Source organism: Hipposideros armiger, unplaced genomic scaffold (assembly GCF_001890085.2).
Source record: "Hipposideros armiger isolate ML-2016 unplaced genomic scaffold, ASM189008v1 scaffold_48, whole genome shotgun sequence".
Classification (NCBI taxonomy): domain Eukaryota; kingdom Metazoa; phylum Chordata; class Mammalia; order Chiroptera; family Hipposideridae; genus Hipposideros; species Hipposideros armiger.
The window spans coordinates 1,674,719-1,696,704 of NW_017731398.1; the positions used below are offsets into that span (position 1 = coordinate 1,674,719).

Genomic DNA, 21,986 nt, shown 5'->3' on the forward strand with positions numbered 1-21,986 from the left:
AAGTTCTGCCTTCTCAGCCAGCCACACCATCGGCATCCTTAGAACCCACCCAACAGTCCTTAGCTCCACACCTGGCAGGACACAGGGCATCAGTGTCTGCTGGACATCCTGAAGGAAGGGGACTAGCCCAGGCCTCAGAGCCAGGATGCCCACTGAGGCCATGCCCTTTCTATCCCCGTTATCCAGTTTAAGGACACAATGCTGACTTAGATGCAACTCAGAATTAGCGGGGAGAAAAACCTTAGTTCCTCCTTCCCCAGCCCAACACCAAAACCGAGGCTGAGACGTAGCTACTTGCCACATCAAATTTGTCACAATACTCCTGCCAGTAGTTTCAAATACTTTCTTCAAAGATGACTAAACACATACAGATACAGGCTGCAGAGTCACTGTCCCCTGCCCAATCGTCCCCAGAATCTGTTGGGACCCTCACAGCCACTAACGCGGCTTCTGGGTTTAAGGACAGGGAGCGAGCCTCCCTGAACATGCGACAGCCACAGAGGAGAAAAGGGAAAGCGGGGGGTGATGGCCTAGAAAAGGACAACCATTGGCACAGGCAGGAGATCAGGGCGCCCGCAGTTAACACACTTGGGTCACAGCAGTACTTCCGTGCATCAGTTTGCTGCAAATATTAAACTGGGAGGGGTCAAGGATATAGAAGAAATGTGACTAGAAGATACAGGGAGGACAAGAAAACCTACTATCAAGATGCCAGGGATTTCCCAGGTGGTTTGACATTTCCTTCAACCCACTGCTTTTAGCAGTTACGTTTCTGAAAACCATCACCCATGGTCAAATGCCCTGGAGTGACCTGACTGTCCCTCTGGAGGCCAACCTCACACAGGGCCTGGCCAGGTGGTTCTTCTGAATATCCACAGATCAAATAAAGAAAAGCAGCAGACACTGGGCGCCCAGGGAAGGTGGGAGCTCGTTTCCAGAACGGGACCTGTCTTGCTCTCAGCTCAGCCCAGGAAGCCACACTTCCCCCGTGTAAGGCTAAGCAGCAAACTTGCACCCACTGGGAATCAGGAAGGAAGGAGCAAAACAGAGAGTAACTGAGGTTCCCCGCTTCCTAACTTGAAGCAGGAACTACCCTGCTGGAAAAGGCACTCTCTAAACCACATAACCTGAACCCTGTGGAAGTGACAGGTCCACAATGCAGGCCAGTGACTGATCTCCAACTCCAGTCCCAGTACAGGGCACAGAGCTTCAGCAAGAACAGATGTCAAGTATGAAGCTTAAGGGGTGGGTGGGCGGTGGGAGAAGTCCTATCCCAGCGGTTCTCAACCTGTGGGCCGCGACCCCTTTGGGGGTCGAAGGACCCTTTCACAGGGGTCGCCGGGTACTCGTATGTGGGCGTTATCCGCATGTGGGCCTGGAGACGGATAGAGGAGCAGTATCTCGGTTCCTAAGACCATCGAAAAGATGTGTTTTCCGATGGTCTTAGGCGACCCCTGTGAAAGGTTGAGAACCGCTGTACCTATCCTGACCCCCACAACTCAGGGGCCACAGATAGAAAGTCGGAGAGTTCCCAGGTGCCTCCAGCCCTGGTGGCCAATGGAAGAGCAAAGCCTGTCCTCTGAAAGAGACTAAGAAGACCAGGGTGCTCTTCCTGGAACAGAGGCGCACCCATCCCCGCTCACAAGCTGGCAGGAACCAGTATCAGCGACACACAGCTCTCCGGGAAGTCAGGAAGGAGAGGACCTGGCAGAAGGTTCCAGCTCATTAATGCTACCTCAGAGGATACAAGAGACCAAATCAGCAGTAATATTTTTAGACCGATTGTTAACTTTCTCCACTTTCACCCCAGCTCCTGTGGGTTTTACAGCTGAGTCACCATTTGAATTTCCTGAAGCCTTGCCCAAGAGCACAAAGGCACCCAGAGTCTGAGGGTGGCAGTAATGGCAGAAAAGCTTCACACCAGATGCCTGCACTGAAGATCCTGTCTGAGCCTGAGCTCAGCTCAGGAGAGACCAGGCCCAGACATCACGGTCAGGTGCTTGTTACCTAATGCGAGTGGTCACAGGAAAAACCCAGACCAGGAGCTATCCCTCCGAGCCCAGTGCATAAGGCCGCATACCCTGGGACCCCTCCTTCCCTACCCCAACCCTTGGTTCTAACTTGTCTGCTCAAAATCCATCTGAAGGCACAGGGGTAGCAAGTGGGAGGGTAGCACTCGTTCCTGGCCCCCACCCTGAACTCGACACCACACCCCAATTCAGGGGGCAACCTTTTGAGTCTGAGCTCCCTCCACCGACACTGGATCCCACAGGCCCGAGGGGGTATCCAGCACAGCCTTTCTGCCCAGCCTTGATTGCTGGACAACTTTCAGTGCCCGAAGAAGGACGTATCCAAGTCCCACGTACAGTGAGCGCACACTGTCCCTGCACTCAACCACCTCAACTTTTTCCCTCCTCGGGGATGCCCCATTGTCACAATGCTTCCCAGGGTCCCCTGCACTAAAAGCGACTCCTCAATAGATTAGCTGACTCCAGGACAGAACTCGTGCTCCAGTGCATGACAAAAAACTTTCTGTAAATGCACCACCATGTCCTGGAAGCTCTGAGGGCTCAGAGACACACTAGTCTTTGAAAAATCTGTCCACCCAGGAGATCAATACAAGTAGGAGGCAGAGACTGGGGGAGGCCTAGTTTTAATTCTGCAGTTCAAAAACACCAAGGATTAGCACAGTGGCTCATCACCCATTCAGTACGTACTTGTCAAAAGCCACGACCAGGCACTGTGCTATGTGCTGGGAGTAGTGCTGGAGAGCTGTCCACCACTATTTGCAAGAGACCTGGGGCCCGGAAAGTCCATGTCACACAGAGGAGGAGCCCGACCTATTTTGGGCTCTGCCTTTGAAAGGTTGTTTGGAAGCAAAGCAGCAGCAGAAGCAAAATGCAGAAAACTCCCCTCTTATCCAGCCGATCTAGCCTGCAGACGAATGGGGAGCCTGCGAGTGACAGCATAGGGACACACCACTCACTGACCAGTAGTTAGGGCAGAAACCAGAGAGGGCAAACATGCTAATCCCCACGGAGACTCAACAGGAGGGTGCAGGAAACAGGACATGTCCTCTGGCACCCTCACACGGAGCATTTGGTCTGCCCCAGGGCTTCGGTTCAAGGCAGCACTGGGGGTCCTCGTTTCCAGGTCCCCCAATGTGGATGCTCGGTCACCCCACTTCTTGCTGAGTTATGCCGCATGCAAAAGAGTCACCTGGGGGAAGGCAGGAAGACAATCCATCGGGTGGCACAGAGGACGAGCTGAGACTCAGGAGGACAGGGAGTCAGGACTGCCAGTCATGTGCCTGGGGCCTTAGGGATCTCAGCAGGGAACACATCACCTCTGGCGTAGATGGAGATGCCTTAGAATGAGTGCTCTTACCCAACACGTTAGGGTTCTGCTCATGGCAACACAGGTGTAACTGAAAGCAGAAGAGGTTTGGAACCACAGAGACCTGGGTTGGAATTCTGGTAGTTGTGTCACTCTCGGCACGTGGCAACCTCTGTGAGCCTATTTCCTCATCTTTAGGACAGGAGCAATAATAGTACCCATTTTACAGGATGGTGCAAGCATTAACATCACACGATGTACTCAGCACAAGGAAGCAGTCAGTAATGCTGGTTATTGTCCCTGTACCCCCATCCTAGGACACTAAGGATGACCTGCTGTTCCACTGCAGGGCTTGAGACACTGCAGGTAGGACAAAGGCAGCCCTGAGCACATGCCACTGGGGGCTTGGGGAAAACCCACTTCTAACATTTGTCTTCCCAGCAAGAGATGAGGCCTCAGGGCAGGCACTGTCTAGAAGGGAAGGACCCCACAAAGGGCCACATCCAAACCAATGCTGGCGTTGCAAGCACAACTCTCCAAACCAGATTCTACCCCAGGGTCTTCCTGCAGGCCTCTGAGGCCAATGAAATGCAAGCAGCAGCAGAACCGTAGCCCTTGGAGAAAGGTCCCCATGTACCAGCATCGTGCTGAGAACCCAATGGAAGGTCATCACCATGCAGAACACCCAGCACAGCAACTATCAGACTGCGTTTGGTATACTTTCCCATCTGTTTTCCCTTAGTGGTCATGGGGATTTTTAAGGGTAACAATTTTACTCACGAGGTTATCCCCAGTGCCCAACACAGCGCCTGGCATATAGCTCGTGCTCAATGTTTGTTGAATGAGTTTTCAGCCAAGATTTTTCAGTCAAGAGCCCTGCTATCTCCATCCTTGCGCCCCACACTGCTCAATACTTAAGAGTGGTGGAAGATGGTCAGATGTGAAGCCATATATCACCAAGGAGAGCCCGGGGAATAAGCCTGCACCCTGCTCTACGTAGAGACAGCAGGGCACCCAACTATCTGCAGGGATGACTCCCAGAGCTGCCTGAATACCTCCTCCCTCCATCAGGAATCGGAGCTGGTTGGTCTTCAGATGGGAAGGCAGTGTACGCAGTGGAGTGTGGGCTGCCTGTTCCCGCACTGCTGGCACGGGTACCCGATCCGGCACTGCAGCTGGCAGCGGAGGGCGGCATTCCACTCCAGGAGACACACCCTCACTGTGGGCTTTCCAAGAAGGCCCAGAACTCGGGGAAGGAGAGATGGCCATCACCACAGCTCCGAAGTCCAAGGACAACATGGGGTTAGGGACGGGTGTGTCTTCAACCATCGGAGAGGAAAGCATACCCACACTAACCCTGCCTGTAGCCAGATCCCACTACCGGAGCCACCCTCGGGTGCCTAGGAGTGCCAGGGCCACCGACTGCAGTCCCTCCCTGAGCCACTGAATCATGTCATATTTATCACGACAGTACTTGGGATGGAAGGTAAACCCATCCCAGTTCAGAGACAAACAACTAGAAGCACGGGCCTCTCAGGTGGTGGGGAAGCTAGGGAAATCATGGCTGCACCCAAGTTATTATTATTATTTTTTAAACTGTAGTTGACATACAATATTCTATTAGTTTCAGGTGTATAACATAGTGATTTGACATTTATACACCTTGTGATGTGATCACCCCGATAAATCTAGTACCCATCTGGCACCACAGTTATTACGATAATCTTAACTATATTCCCTCTGCTGTACATTACATCCCCGTGACTTATTTATTTTGTAACTGGAAGTTTGTACCTCTTACTCCCCTTCACCTTTTTCACCCATTCCCCAAACCCCACCCTGGCAGCCATCAGTTTGTTCTCTATCTATGAGTCTGTTTTGTGTTTTAGATTTTACATATAAGTGAAATCACCTGGTGTTTGTCTTTCTGTCTGACTTAATTCATTGAGCATAATACTCTCTAGGTCTCCATCTATGTGGTTGCAAATGGCAGGACTTCATTCTTTTTTATTGCTGAGTAATATCCCAAGCTATTTTTTACTGCCTAATTTCACAGTACTTGCAGGCCAAGCTCTCCAAGCCCCAAGAATGGGCCCTCCTGCACATCTGTGGGCTGGGCTACATTTCAGAAGGACCCTTGTAGCTAAGACAAACCAGAGCCAAACAAGGACCACGCCCCAATCTGACAGCAGTGAACGACCAGCCCTGGTCGGACACTGACCGCCACAGACAGGTGCCCATCTCCTGGTGCAGGGGGACAGGGAACAAGGACAGCTTTGCAGGCCACCCAGGTTGGCTTCAAGAATACCACATAAAGGAAACTAGCATGGCCTCCAGGCCAGGATCTCCAAGCACAGGATACCAAAAGGGACACCACGCTTCCCTCGCCCAGGGGAAGAGGGCAGCCCAACCTTTCTGGAAAACCTGAGTTAGCTGAAGGCCAGTACTCCAAGAAATTCTACCTTAACCCGGAGGTAGTTACTTAAGGCAAAGCTCTTCCCTACCCGCAACCAAATAAAAAAGCCCCAAACCTCTACCCCCAATCCAATGGGATTTCACCCAAACTACTGGGCATTAAAATGCCAGCAGACACAACAGTCCCAGGCTCTGCAAAGCATTCTAAAAAAAGACCTGCGCCAAACAGGGTAGCGGCCAGAGAAATCAGCAAGGCGGTACCCTGCTGCCATGACTGCCAGTTTCTGGAGTGGGGGAGGCAAGGGAAGGGGAGCAGCTCAGTGACTCCCACTGTCAGCACCAACAGCAAAAGGCTGCCCCCCCATCCCACCTTCCCATCCTCATAAGTATTACGGTGTAACCTACATAAAGCCAAATATGTAGGTTTTAAGTATACCTATAGTATTTCTTAAGTTCACATTTCTTCCTGAATACTCCAAGACTTGCATCTAGACAACCCTCCCCACTTGGTAACACCAGAGAGAAATAAATGGGGAATGGGAAGGTCTGAGCAGGAGCAGTTCAAGGGGTGGCCAAGAAGCCCCTTCAATTTGTCCCCATCAAATCCTTCCAAGTGACTAGGAATCCTAAAGGGGAGTGGCTCTTCCACTTGGATACCCTTAACACAAAGAAAGAAAAAAAAACCCCTCCGTAGCTGTCACTCCACCCTGCTAACCTACCCTCTTCCAGGATCAATGCTCTGAACCTATGTTAAGCCAATTCCGATATCCCAGGATTACCCAGCCTCATTTGAGGTTATAATTCTTCGCTTGCCACCATCAGGAACCATCCATCCTTCATACATTAAAAGCCACTGAGAAACAGAGTCTGGACATCCAGTCATCAGCCTCTGAAGTCCCCTCCCCCGCCCCAAAGTGTTTTGCTTCATCATCTCTGAGACAGGCCTGGGTACCAGGAGGTTTATCTGGATCTTTTCTGCATAAGGCTGTCACCTTGGGGACCTTTCTCAGGGCCACCCCAGGTGCAGACGAACAACTCCAGGGAATCTGTCAGGGTACGTGGAGGAGCCGTGCCTGCCTTTACGAGCAACCATCTGTCCTGCACACGCAGAGCCAGCAGCATCTCCATCTCCTGCGAAACAGCTCCATGTTGTGTGTGTGTGTGTGTGTCTGTTGGTGGGGGGGATGCAAAGGGGAACAGAACAACTGTTGCTGTGGACATCTTCGCTTGCCACCCATGCGCCCCCTCCCCCAGGCAACTCGTTTCCTGGCACTCACCCGAGTGTGTGCTGCTCTGGGCTGAGGAATCCGAGTCCTGGGTGCTCCAGGGTCGGTCCCAGCCTGTGAGGCTGAGGGACTGCAGGCCAAGGCACAAGTCATTTGCATCTGGGAGGCCACGGGGAGAATCTTGCGCAGAGGTGGGGAAAAGCATCCTGCTTGAAACTGTTTCTTCAGAGTCCGGGAAGTCTGTTTTGGACAGGAGGACAGCAAAACCCCAGAGTTAAGGGCTGTCTCTGCCCCAGGATTATCAACAATAAATATTAATAATAGTTTCCTAGGCTTAAGGACCAGACATCCAAGCAGGCTGAATGCTGCAGCCACTGCCTCTGCACTTTTGGGGGCGTCAGAGCAAGAGCAGAGGCCATGCAGCCCCCTCCCCACACATACACCCCTATCCCGTCCGCATTACAGACTGGGCCAGCGTGTGATCAGGCTGCCGATGCTCCCCGCTGCCAGTGACATCAGCCGGCTGAGCCGAGCGAGCACGAGAGAGCGGCAACATCCCTCACGGAACGGGGGAGGAGCAGGAGGGGACGACAGGGAGGAGACTTGCCTCCCAGGGAAAAGATAGCACAACAGCCACTTGGAACAGTCCGGGTCCAGTGCCGGTAAGTCAGGGTTGCGAGGCGGCGCCCTCCGGTCTCCGGCAATGGTGGCCAAGCGGCCCTCAGGCACGACTGAGGTCCTCTGTGCTGACAGCGGAGCCCAAGCAGCGCCTGCCTGCCTATGTAGCTCTGCCCTCCTGCCCCGCCCGCTCCCTTCCTCTGCTCTCCACCCCCAAACCCAAAAACACTCTAGTCCTGGACTCTCTCCAGCTGCTTGCTCAAGCCCTGATTTTGCAGCCCTACGCACAGCTCCACAGTCCTGCCAGCAACAGTCCGTGTGTGTGCTCCAAGCGACCCGAGCAGTACCCTGACACAGCAGGGTTTTCCACCGAGGAATGGGATAACCTTCAGAAAAACACTGCACACTTGGACCCTGGGGACCAGCGCCTGGTGCTCCGGGCTTGTCTGGAACAGCTTATCACAGAGGAAAGGGGTCAGCGCTGGCAGCAGGAGGGGAGCTGCCAGGCTGCTCTCGGTATGGCCCACACCCACACGCCCAGTAACATCTGCCCCAACTAGGATAATTCCTTCTCTGGTCCCCTCACCCCAAAAGGATGGGCATTAGTCATGAGCAGATCTGTCAGGTCCAGTGCCTCCCTCCCTCCTGCAACTGTGGACACAGACAGACGAGACACTCCCCAGCGCCTGACAGACCAAAGCAAGAGAAACAGCAGCAGAAGCAGTCTTATGCCCCATGGAAAACCCACGCTCAGCTCGCATCACTCCGCTCTGTCAAGACTCTTTCTCTTGCCCTCCCAGGAGCCTCGAGCCTCACTGCTGTGCTGCCAGCTGTGATGACTTTAGTTGCCTGCGCCCTCTCTCAGGGGTATTGCCAGGGCCAAGGCCCTATTTCTGTGGCCACTCACAGCTCCAGCAATAAAGACCAGCTCTGCCCAGAGCTTCTGGAACCTCCGCCATCGCCTTCTCGCCAACATCCATCCTCTCCTGCATCAGTCCTTTTCCAACATGACCCTCAGAACCGAGGGAGGGCAAGCACCCCAGCCCCAACAGGCTGGCTGCTCCCCCCAGCCCAGGCTGGCAGCACTCCGCCCTGCTGTTCTCCCACGTTATAGAAGAAGTAACCAGACGCAAGGAGCAAGCCCACCTGGGGCCTGCCGCCCGTGACAGGGTCCGAGGTGGACAGAAGGAGGGCTAATGCTGTCAGGCACCAAATACTGGCCAGCGCCTCCTGCAGTAGCTCATGTCCACAGGCCCAGAGTCTCAGCCTGGAGGGGAATGGCCAGTCTGTGGGAGGGACTCCTCCCTTGGAGGGCTTTTAAGAGCTTTGCTGCTGTGTCATGTATCCACTTTGTTCCTGTCTGGCTGTAAATACTCTGCTTGCTCCTTCTGTGTCTGCCATAGCCTGCACAGGCCTAGCAAGAACTCACTGTGCTGCTGCAGCCCCCATCTCACCCTGCTCCCTACGCCACCCTTCCCCCAGGCTAAGAACATACTTTGAACATAATCCGTACGTATTCATTACAAAACATAGTGCTTCCTTTATAAACATCCACATTTCAGTGCCCATTTCCCCCTAAACTAGTTATCTGTCCAGTCCCTTCCACCCCAATGTGACGGTCTCTGTGTGTAGAAGCAACCATTTCTCTCCTTCCCTCTAAAATCAGGGCATCTGTGTCTATGGTAACCCCCATGGCCCAGGCCGAGAGAACCTAATCATCAACTCGACTCCTCTCACTGCCCGGGAGCGGGTGATAAATACGGGCTCTCAGGACCCGACGGAGACCTATGGAATGTGTCTACACTCCAACGAGACTCCCACTTGATAGGTACACACATCAAATCTGAGCAGTCCTTACCTGTATAACCAGCAGCACCTTCCCACCCGCAACCCAAAGACTCCAGGCCTGAGAGAGGTCTGTTGCAGGACATTTAGGAACAAATGGCCACACGCGTCTAGGAGCCTGTAGCACCACCTCTGCCTCCACTCCCAGCATCCCCACTGCAGACAATCACCTTTATTCTTGTCCACTCTCTCTCACAATGTCTCTTCCACATAAAGGCTTCCACTACCATTGTAGGACTCCTTCACTGGATTCTAAAATGCAGGAGGCCATACCCGTTAAACCCTCAGTGTGGCAGGCTGGGAAAAGTGAACTCGCGTTACAAGTCAGACAGATCTTACTTTGCTGACCACGTCTGCCGCTGAGTGATCTCAGTCACATGACCTAGACTTTCTGAGCATCTTTTTCATCTGCAAAGTGGCAACGGCAGCTACCTTTCAGGTGTTCTGTGAGGATTACAGAAAGCATCTGGTACAGTGTCTGGCATGAAGTATTTTATTTGCAGTAGGGTGACCAAATAATTTATCATCCGAACCAAGACACTTTCGAGAGAAAAGGAACAATATTAATAATCACAGCAGGACAGCAGCTTAAACAGTGACTGTCCTAGGTGATGGGGAAGCATCATCACTCTGTCTGCAGCCATCTGTGGTCAGAACCATTTTACTTACACACCCTCCTCTCTAACGGCTTCCTGATCCCATCTCTCCATCCTACCCATTCTGCTCCACCTCTTCACTCTTTATATTGGAAGAAAGTTTGAGAAGCAAACTGTCAACACAGGCTAATATGCAGTGAGCTCAAAGGTCTGAAAAGCAAAGGCTGATTTTCATGAGCAAAAGCCCACCATTCTTTCTCAAACTCACATCTGATGCTAAACAGGAACTTGCCCCTTTTTATTGGAGAATATCCTTGATATTCTTTTTGTCAAGCACCAACTAGACAACTAGATGCTAAAAGCTATCTTCAGTAACCAGCACAGGATGAAGTGGTAATTCTCATTTTAAGGCAATCTATTTGAACAATGACTCACCTTAAATGTCTTTTCTCAATACTTACACAAAGTTTCTGATTTAAGTTCCTTAATTTGGTTCAAAATCATTTCCCTTTGAAAATATCAGTTATCTCTTTTTTTTATATATATTATTTTTTTAATTGGGGAATTGCGGGAGGGGAACAGCGTTGGGGGATCGGGGAAGGGGAACAGACAAGTTGCTGCCCTTTTGTTCTTCAGTCTAGTTGTAGAGGACGTCTCTTCACTGGCCCATGTTGGTATTATCATTGTGCTTTTCCCAGGTGAGGCAGATCGGTCACCGGCCACTGGACGGCCGCTCACAGCAGCTCTTGGTAGCTCATGCCAGCTGCCAGCCACACATGGTAGCTTATGGCAGCCCACTACAGCTCTACTGCAGCCTACGCCGTTGCCGGCGCCTCACGGCAGCCCAGCTCCAGGTCGAGCTGTTGTTCACCATCTTAGCTATAGAGGGCGCATCATCACTGGCCCTCATGTGGGATCCGAACCAGGGTCCTACTGCTCAGAGCCGGTGTCCCAAGCCAACTTTTAACTAATGAACCACTCGGCCGGCCCATCAGTTATATTCTTTATAGTTAATCTGCCAAATTTCTTAGCAACAGAACGACTCAGGGAAATAAGTAAACTGACCCAAAGTTCAAAGTTTGCCACAGTCTAAGATAAAGCATCCCCTGGCAGACTCAAAATGCAGAGGTGAGCCAGGAACTCTAGCTCCCTGGCTCAAAGTGGGGTCACCTGCTCTCTGATCTTTTGCATCCTCAGCATAAAAACCCCCATCTATCCTCTGACCCCTGTGCTACCAAACTTAGCTGCCAATTGCTCAGGATCCTCTGCAGCTGTCACCTTGAGAGTATCTGGCAGGTAGGGGAAGACAGTGCTTTTAGGCCCCTCCTGTGAAACCGTTAGGGCAGACTCCATTGTAAAAGCAGGTGGGTGGTGACTGCAAATCCCTCAGTGAGGACCCTGGGAGAACTGAGCAGATGTGTCACGAGCTGATCGTATGAAAAACAGATCTAGTTTTGAGGAGGTAGCAGAGGAGAAGGTAAGCAAGGTGTGTCTGGGGCTAGCAGAGCCAGGATAAGCTGAGGCTGCAATAAGAAACTGATGCTCAGGCACACAGTGAGGAATCAGTAAACTCTTAAACAGGAAATAATGTGGGAGAGGCCCAAGATGAACCAGGGATCAGAGCTAGGGAGGTCAGGGATGGAGGAAGAGGAGAAAGAACAGCTGGAATAGAAGGGAAGAGGAAGAGTTGGGAGGCAGGGAAATGTGCTGTATGACATAGCAGAATACAAAGCTGCATCTATACCATGATTATAAGTTACGTGAAAAGTCTGTATTTTGAAGGACAACGTTGGTAAAGGAACAGAAAAATACAGCTAATGTGTGACAGTAGCAGGCTCTAATGGATTTATTTTCCTTTAGTTACTACACAAACTTTCTAACAATACAAAATAAAACTAGTCCTCTGCTTTCTTTTTCCTCCTCAGATTTTAAACAAGCACACTGTTATAGTGTGTACAGCAACCACACTTAAGCTCTCCTATAAAATCTTGTCTTCATCCCTAAATTCCAGTCCATGGGAATAGCAGAGATAGGGCGTTGAGTCATTTATCCCCATTAGATTCTTTCACATGACAGACTGGCTTTATAGTCAGCTGAGACTACTTACATCAGTGATTTATGGTTCTTAAAGTTTTAACAAGCCCATAAAGTAACATTTCTGAGACTGTTTATAAAAATGCTGTTTGGAAGACTATTTTCTCCACCCAAAATAAAGGAAACCAAAATGATGATTTTGAAAATCCATTCTGGCAACTTAAAGAACAAACATGAGAGAAGTCAGACATCTGTGAAGGTCATTTCAACTACTCTGTTTGCATTATGGGCCTTGACACGAGGGAGGCCGCAAATTTCTCTAGAGCAGTACTTCTCAAACCTTAGTGGGCACACGATGGCTCGGGAATCTGTTGAAAACACTGATTCTGATTCAGTGGATCTGGGTCAGGCCCCAGAATTTGCATTTCTAACAAACACCCAAGTGATTGGGTCTGACCACTTTGAGTAGAAGTTTAAGATGGTTTTTGTACCCTAGATTCTCTCTTCCAGGTAATTCATCCCATTCTTACTCAACATCTCTTCCCTTCTGGTGTTCATTCTCCTAAGCAAGTACCTTCAATGGTTCCCTGTTGCCACTGAGATCAAAGCCAATTTCAGGCCCTGCTGACTCGTTAACTGTCCCTTGCGCTATTCACCAAACATTAAAGGCTGAACTCTCCGGAAGCTCACACACTAGAGAGCAACTTATTATTAACCTGGGTGCTAATTATAATTAGTGCAACAGTGGTTCAGGAGAGACGGAATGCATGATGCAGAATATTCAAGGAAAGCTTCCTTAAGATTTTAGCTATATGCTAAAAATCACATTACAGATTAAGATGTAAGAGAGAACATTAGGTTTACTTTGTACTCCCCACTATAAAAATATAATCATAGTGTTATTTTAGTCTCGGCTGCTCTTAATAATCTTCAAATGAATTCAGTAAATTGTTTCAAAGTGATTTCTATAATATTTCTTAAAATAAGTATCACATATGTTTAGATTTTACAGTGTCATATTCCATGTTCACATACTGGAAGATTCAATCTTGTTCAAAAGCTAATTCCCACAAAATTGCTCTGCATAGTCAAACTGACCCCAATAAGATACCTGCCTTCAAGCAAGTCAGTGGGGAAAAGACTTTAACAAATGGTGCTGCAACAACCAAATGAACCTTCACCCCCCTACCTCACAGCATATATAAACATTAATTTAACATAGATCAGAGAGACCTATGTGTAAAAGTCAGAACTATAAAGTTTCTCTAAGAAAACACAGGCGATCTTTGTGACTTGGGGTAAGGGGGTGCCTAGGGTAAAGTGGAGTGCGAAGGCTTCCTATAGAGTACACAGAAAGCAATGATCACTAGGGGAAAATTTTGATAAATTACACTTAAACAAAATTAAAAACTTCAGCTCATCAAGACACCATTAAGAAGATCATATGGCAAGCTACCAAATAGGAGAAAATATCTGAGACCATATCTAACAAATGGCTACAATGGTATGTAGAGTACACAGGAAATCTTAACATCTCCAAAGTGAAAGAAAAAAACAATTTTTTAAAGGGCACGAAATCTTGAAACAGCATTTTACACAGATATATAATTGGCTAGTAAGCCCTGAAAAAAGGGCTCACCATCATTAGTCATCAAAGAAACACAAATTAAACCACAATGAGATACTACCACCATCAGACAGCTAAAATGAAAGGCTGCTTCATCACACTTGGCCAACACTTGGTGTTGTTGGTCAGAACTTCCATACGTTTCTGTAGGATGGTACAACTCTTTTGAAAAAGGTCAGCCGGGCCAGCCGAGTGGCTCAGTTGGTTAAGAGTTGGCTTAAGAGCACGAGCTCTGAGCAACAGGGCCGCTGGTTTGATTCCCACATGGGCCAGTGATGCTACACCTGAGCTGAGCTGTCACTGAGCTGCCAACAGGTGGCAGGATGGCTCAGCTGGTGTAACAACAAGATTGCCTGTTTGATGGTGGGCAACTAAGACGGAACTCGGCACCTTGAGCTGAGCTGCCGCTTGGATGGCTCAGTGGATAGAGCCTGTGCTCTTAACAACAAAGCTGCTGGTTCGACTCCTGCATGGGATGATGGCTATGCCCACCCGCAACTAAGATTGAACACAGCACCTTGAGCTTAGAGGCCACGAGCTGCCAACAGGAAGCCAGATGGCGACTGGAGCCCTCCACAATGAAGATTGAAGAACAACAACTTGGCTGGTCCCCTTCCTCAATTCCCCAACAAAAATCTTTAAAAAAAGAAAAAGATCAGCAATTTCTGATACAATTAAACATACACTATCCTATGACCCAGCAATTCTACTCCCAGATGTTCGACCACGAGGAAGGAAAGGGTATGCCTACAAAAGACCTGCACATGAATAGAGACAGCACAGCAGGTCCTCGAATAACACAGTTTTGTTCGATGTCCTTCCGTTATATTGTCGATGTGAAAAAAACAAAAATCATTCCTAGAAGGGCTGTTGTCTGTGTGAGTGTCCACGTTCTCCCCAGGTCTGCATGGGTTTTCTCCAGAGTCCCGGTTTCCTCCCACGTCCCAAAGATGTGCACGTGAGGTGAATGGCATGTCTAAACTGTCCCAGTCTGATGACTGTGGGTGTGGGTGGCCCTGTGATGCATGGCCATCCTGTCCAGGGTCCGGTCTCACCTGGTGCCGAGCTGCTGGGAGAAGCTGCAGCCACCCTTGACCCTGAGCTGGAATAAGTGGGCTGAAAATCATTACCTTGTTTTTATTCATTTTTCTGAATTATATGTATAGCTCACATTTATTTCAGTGTTTAATATCAGAAGTGTTTTGGGTCTTTACTTAGAAGTCCGGTGATGTTTTGATGACTAGAAATATGCCATAAGAACTTAACTCTTATTTCTATCAATCAGCCTCGGGTAAACTGGTTTTATTATACTCGTTTTAATTTTACGTAAAGTCAAAGTGCATTTGTCAGAATGCACCTAATGATACACAAAAGATTTGTGCATTTCACTGTGCATACATTTTACCTTAAAAAATTGTAAACAAATACTGAACATTAGTTAATAATATGCATGCTGGAAGTCTTTAGGGGTGAATTATATCCATGCCTACAACTTACTTTGAAATGCATCATAAAAACCAGATAGATTGATAAACGATTAGGGGGATAAATGGTTATGTGATAAAGCAAATACAACAAAATGCTGATTGTAGAATCTAGGTGGTGGGTACAGGTGTTCATTTTATAAGTCATTTAGCTTTTCTGTATGCTTGAAAATGTTCATAATAAAATGCTGGGGGGAAATGAAATCAGACATTTTAACAAAAAGCAAATCTAACTGAACTAACTGGTTTGACAATAAGAACTGACTACATTACATCCGATTTTATGGTTGACATTTTCCTTATGTAGAGCAAGTTAAAATCTACAGATCCAAGGTCTTGACAAAACATACTTAGAACAAGTAATAGGATTAGCAGCATTTAAAAATAATGTGTTGGCAAAAATATATTTACAAATTAACAATATTTTAACTTTCTCAATTCTTTAGGTAAACTGAGTTAAACAAGGTTGTCTCTAAGTGAAAGAATAACAGGCATAATTAGTAATCCTCTGAAATCTTCATAAAGCATTGTTAGTATACTTTTAAAAAACTGAGAAATTCACTGACTGATGACTTAGGTAACAAATCTTTTTACAACTTGGGACTTTTTTTTTTTTTTTTAAGCTGAGCCATCCTGCTCAGCTGACCTGTTAGCAGCTCAGCGGCAGCTCAGCTCAGGCCAGGCATCAAACCACTGTTGCTCACAGCTCGCGCTCTTGAGCGAGCTCTTAACAAACTGAGCCACTCGGCCGGCCCTTGGATGGTTTTTAGTTCCTCCTTCTCAACAAATATGAAAGATTAATTAATTAAATGGAACTGTCAGCAAGTAAATAACCAAAATAAAAATAGCTGGCTGATTTTTTGCACAGAACTCAAGGAGTTCAAACAATTGAGCAACACTGCTCCAATGCCTTCACTTCCCATCTACTTATTTATGTGAACAAGTTTACTCAGAGCACAGATCTCTAAAAACAAATAATGGGAATATATTTGGTGTTGAAAATTCTGAGTCATTCCAGGAACAAGTGAGTCATCTAATATGGCACGAGTTTTTTAAATGCCGCAGTTATCTCATCAAGAAACATTTCCAATAAACAAAAATTAAATAAAAGTAAAATTTTATCAAAATTTGTTAACATTTACATTGTCTTAATCAATTGTCCTAGCAATCAATGGCCACAGTGATCCAGAACACGTACAGCCTTTTAGTCACGGAAAATAATTTAAAATTTCAATTTATGTACTATTTTTGTTGCAGAGAAGTAGAACATGATCCACAGAAGACTCAACTGTAAAATATTACATTAGGATAAAAATCTGTGGAAGACGTAGACTAGAAATATGAGTAAAAAGGCAACGAATAATGAAAAATTCCCCACTGCTGAAGAACTGCTTTACATATTTTTAAATAAATGATAGGTACCAATCTCTACTATTTCCATTCCACTGGATACATTTTCACTTCCGATGAAAATTAGGTACCAGGTTAAATGTGCAAGGAGCATATACTTTTAAACATGGTTTTTATTGTGGAAAAATATGCACAACATAAAATGTTACCACTTTTCAGTGTACAATTCAGAGGCGTTAAGCACTTGCACGTTTGTGCACTGTAACCATTGTCTGAAGACACTGCTGCCTAGTCCATGAATCCTTGAGATGATGTTTTTAAGAATCTCCCCTACACCAGCTTTTGAACTGTTTCTTCCTATGTTATCTCAGGGGTCCTGAAAGCACATGCCATCTTCTTGAAGGAGCCTGCCTCACTGATCACTGTGATGGTCCATAGCTGGGCATCTGACCCAACCTGGGCCAGAATAACCTATCCCTATGGCTGCAGAGACCAGCCCAGGTATGGGCACAACTCAAACCAAGCTAATTAGGAGTCCTTTCTTGAGATTTTTCTAATTGGATCTAGTGGAGGAAGAGCCATTTTCTTACTTCATGGCGCCAGAGGATGTGAGCATAGCCCCCTCCCTCAGATAATAGGAAATTGTGCAGAAGGGGAAAATGAAACCCATCCTGGGAGAGAGGTAGCAGAGAGACAGGATCTTGACGAAAGTGGAGGCCCTGGGTTCAGCGTCCTTAGTGTTTCAGATTTCTTTCTACGCTCTGAACAACGGCCTTCTAAAACATCCCTCATTTTGCTAAAGTTAGTTGTAATAAAGTGTTTGATCATTTGCAAGTAAGAGTGTTCTGTGTAATTTGGCAAGGACTGACCAAACATGTAATTACACAGCAGGGTAAGACTCTGGGACAAAAGCCCCTAATGCCCCAGCACCAGGCGAAAGAGAGTTGGCCACAAAGGGAAGCAGGAAAGGAGCTAAAAACCAGCTGGTTAAATCTTCTCTCCTTTACTGGAGAGCTAACAAGGCCCAGAGCGGACCAAAGTGACAAAGCTACTAGGTGGCAGGGACCAACCGTCTCTCCTGCCTCTCCTGCTCTGGGGCACGTTCTCAGCCCACGTCTACACTCGCACACATCCCAACTCAGACTTGTATTATCAGTAACTCATTAATGAATCCGTTCTCTTTTCTCCACTGAGGTCGCCATGGAGCTTTGTACTAAATCCCTCCCTTTCTACCTGGAGTTCCATTCTTCATACTAGCTCCTCCCAAGGCCTATTACCCACCTTCCAGGCTCCCACTTACTCAGCAGAATGACAATTTCACAACCACCTGTTTCCAAGATTCCAGTGCCATGTGAACACACTATTTTGAAGGTGACAATTTAACTTCTTCCCTATGGAGAGCAAAAAATCATGACTGCTTAACCCAAGTCAACCTCTACCTAATCTATGGCCTCTGGTGTGGGGGTTTCTGAAGTAGAGTTTCTTAGAGACTCCAGTCCTGGAATACAACATGCTGTCCAGGTGGTGTTCCCAAGCTGTGTGTAAAACTAGTATAATCCAAAACAATGACATGTTACTTCGCCTGATGCTACAGTGTTCACATTTCAGGTCTGCACAAGTTCCTTGAATATGACACCAAATTGGAGGTCCCAACAGTGCCCAATCACAACAGATCTAGAGAATATGAGATAAAAGCTAGTGATTTAAAAAGGATTGAGTGCTTTCATATACAACAAAAAGAGAGTAAATTAGTACATTATTTCGGGAGGGTAATCTGACATGTGCACTAAAAGCTTTAAAAGATAACGTATTTGATGAAACAATTTTACTTTTAGAGATTTATACTAGATCCCAGTAATCACAGGTGTAGGCAAAAGTTTTAACTTCAGGTACTTCTACTACTGTTTAAAATAGATACCTTTTTAAGCAAACGGTCTTCAACAGTGTGAGACTTTTTGTACCATAAACCATTTGGTAGTCTGCTAAAGCCCATGGATACATTCTAAGCACAGTATTGTTAAATATGTAAAACAGTGACCAGAACTTTGAAATAGTGATGAAATAGTGAAATAGTGTAAACATTTCAAGAAGTATGTGCAACAACTGTGAAGGAATCAGATATAAAATGTCCAATTGTCCTATTGATGATGATGATCACTGCCAAAGTATTAGGTCGGGCTAATATCATTGTGATTTGCTGCCCACATTTCCAATAGAAAAAAATGCTACATTTTAGTTAGACACTGGTGAAAAATAAAGATCTAAATTTTTACCTGCCCAAGTAATTCTATTCCCTGAATTCTACCCATGGAGTCAGGTTAAGAATCCCATAATGCATCTCTCTACACAGTAAAATGCTACGTAGCCTAGAAAAAGACATAGAAAATAAATGACACAGAAAGAGAAAAGGAAAAGAAGGAGGCAAATTACTACCTGGTGTGTTCATAAAGCATTCACTATAATAAATGTATATAAGAAAAACACCGGAGAGATATACTAAAATGTTAAGAGTAGTTATCTCCGGGTAGTGGGATGTCATATGATTTTTTTTCATTCTAATTTGTTTTCTGCAGAATTTTTTACAATGAACATATCATTGTAGTAAGAAAAAAACACAAGTTACTAAACAGAGTTAAGGTTAACTCAGATTTAACATCCCCTAAAAAATTTTGAAAAAAATGTTTCAATTTTTACAAAGCAAAGTCCATACTAAAAGATTTTAAATTTGACATTAGGAGTTCAACACCAATATAAAATTAGGATTATAATTCAATTTAAATACAATAAACCACAGAATATTAAAAATAGAAGGGACCTGGGTCGGCCACATGGCGCGTTGGTTAGGAGTTGGCTTGGGACGCCAACTCTGAGCAGCAGGGCCCTGGTTCGGATCCCACATGCAGGCCAGTGATGCTGCGCCCTCTACAGCTAAGATGGTGAACAACAGCTCGACCTGGAGCTGGGCTGCCATGAGTTGCCCATAACGGCGTAGGCTGCAGTGGGGCTGGTCGGCAGTGGGCGTGAGCTGTCGTGAGCTGCCATCCAATGGCCAGCGAGTGACTGCCTCACCCGGGAAGAGCGCAATGATAATACCAACATGGGCCAGTGAAGCAACATCCTCCACTACTAGACTGAAGAACAAAAGGAGAGCAACTTGTCTATTCCCCTCCCCCAAATCCCCAATAAAATATTTAAAAAAATAGAAGGGACCTAGTAGTCTACTTCGTCCAAGCCCCTCATTTCACAGCAGAAACATCCTCCCTAGTACTGATTCCAAAAGCCTTAACCTTTGATCTCTGCATAGTTCCCTCTCCCCCCATAATTGTACTCATTTCTCCTTCAATCAAAAAGATGTAAAACGTCTACATTTGGAAACTGAACGCACACACTAAAGTGGGAGTAATCCTCCCTGTCATCGAGACATAATGAAGCCTTAGCTTTTAGTGGCAAAGCCCTGACATTCCAGCAGATGGGGATGGTACCATGCAGACCAAGGAATTTAGAAATTAAACATCACATTCCCTACTTTACAGAGTGAGAAAAAGGGCAGAGTCTGCAGAGGGGCTCTAGAACCATCTCATAATATGTATTTCTTTTCACGGGTTGGCTTCCCCTCCCACTTTCCACTGCAGCTCTTCTGTATTTGCACATCTCTCCTCAAGTCCAGGTTGTTCTCTGCCCCTCTCTACAGGTGATCTTACCTGGAGGTGGGCTGAGAAAAACAAAGAGCCTGGTAGGCAGAGCTGGCCGGTTAGGGGCAGAGAGAGAGGCTGGCAGGTTCCAGCTTGCACCTGTTCTCTCCCCTCCATTCCACACGTAGCTCTCTGCCCCACAGCAGTCCCTGGAGACAAGAGCAAGGGCCTGGCCCACCACCAGCTGCAGTGGCAACAGTCTCCTTCTGCTCCCCTTCACACCTGAGCTACGTACGCCTGGATTTCTGTCCCAACCGTCCATCTACTGTCCAGCAATGCTGCAGGAGGGCTGGTGAGTAACACTTGCCTGATCTTTCAACCCCCATTCCTCCCTCAGTTGTGTAATGTCTAAGTCCTGTAACAAACTCCTTAGTCCACAGTCCTTATCGTGGTTCTGCTTCCTGGTCAAACCCTGACAGTCTCATAAAGAGACATCATAGGTGCAATGGAAGTCATCCCCACAACACCCCACAGTAAGCATGACAGCGGCAATTTCTCGTACACAGCCGAGGGCACAAGCACACCCAGGCTGATGAGCCCTAAGTTGGAAGAAAAAGGGGTGATGCCACTCACTGGCCTGCCAGTCTGTCAAATATTCCTCGAGAAGTGCCCATGTCCAATTCAGAACCCACTAGCCACATGAGGCCACTAGGCACTTAAAAAGTAGCTACTACAACTGGGGAAATGAATTCTAAATTAATTAAAATTTAAAAACTGGTAACTTGAGTGTTACTGAAAAATGTTTAACTTTGGTTCAGAACAACTTAAGCATGTGAATCTACATTTTCAACTTTAAATTTTGTGAAACCCAAACACGTATCAATTATTTCTGCATATCATTTTGTAATTAATACATCTATCAAATTATGTTGTACACATACAATGTGTATCAATTACGTATCAGTAAAAATTTTTAAAGTATATATACTGCAGTATGAAGGCTTAGTATGAAAAAAGATCATAAAATACCTCATTAAAATTTTTTATATAAATCACATGTTAAAGTAATATTTTGAGTTAAAAATATATTAAAACAACACATGTTAATTCTATCATCAACAAAATAAAAAGGTAACCAATAAATGGGAGAAAATGTTCGCAAATCATGTGTCTGGCAAGGGGTTAATATCCAAAAGAAAGAACTCATACTCAATAGCAAAAAAATAATCTGATTTTAATACGGGCAGAGGATCTGAATAGACATTTTCCCAAACATGATATTCAGATGGCCAGTAGGTACATGAAAATATGCTCAACATCATTAATCATCAGGGAAGCACAAATCAAAACCAAAATGAGATACCACTTCACACCTGTAAGAATGGTTACTATAAAAAGAAAAAACCAAAAAAAAAAACCAACCAAGTAATAATAAGTGTTGGCAAGGATATGGAGAAAAGGGAACCCTTCCTTGTGCACTGTTGGTGGGATTACAAATTGGTACAGCCACTGTGGAAAACAGTATGGAGGTGCCTCAAACAATTAAAAATAGAGCTGCCAGGGCCGGCCGAGTGGCACGATGGTTAAGAACTGGCTTGGGACACCAGAGGGTCCCGGTTTGGATCCCACATATGAGGGCCAGTGACACTGCCCTCCACATCTAAGATGCTGATAAACAGCTCAACCTGGAGCTGGGCTGCTGTGAGTCGACAGCGATGGCGTAGGCTGCAGCTCCTGCTGCAGTGGGTTGCCATGGGCTACCGTGTGTAGTCAGCAGGCAGCACGAGCGGCCAGCAGCCAATGTGAGCGGCCGTCCAGAAGCC

At 46.7% G+C, this 21,986-nt stretch overlaps 1 protein-coding gene across 6 annotated transcripts in view; it reads right to left on the minus strand.

Annotated features, from left to right (window-relative positions):
- CPEB1 (cytoplasmic polyadenylation element binding protein 1) overlaps positions 1-21,986 on the minus strand; it is a 48,129-nt gene that overhangs the window by 16,601 nt on the left and 9,542 nt on the right. For 2 of the 6 annotated variants that reach the window (XM_019640235.1, XM_019640236.1), the window contains exon 2: positions 7,029-7,217. In XM_019640235.1, coding sequence (XP_019495780.1) covers positions 7,029-7,217 — 189 coding nt within the window. Of the gene's footprint in view, positions 1-7,028; positions 7,218-7,440; positions 7,546-7,584; positions 7,775-7,883; positions 8,005-21,986 lie in introns of those variants that run through there. The other 4 variants (XM_019640234.1, XM_019640232.1, XM_019640231.1 and 1 more) reach the window with 4 other exon arrangements.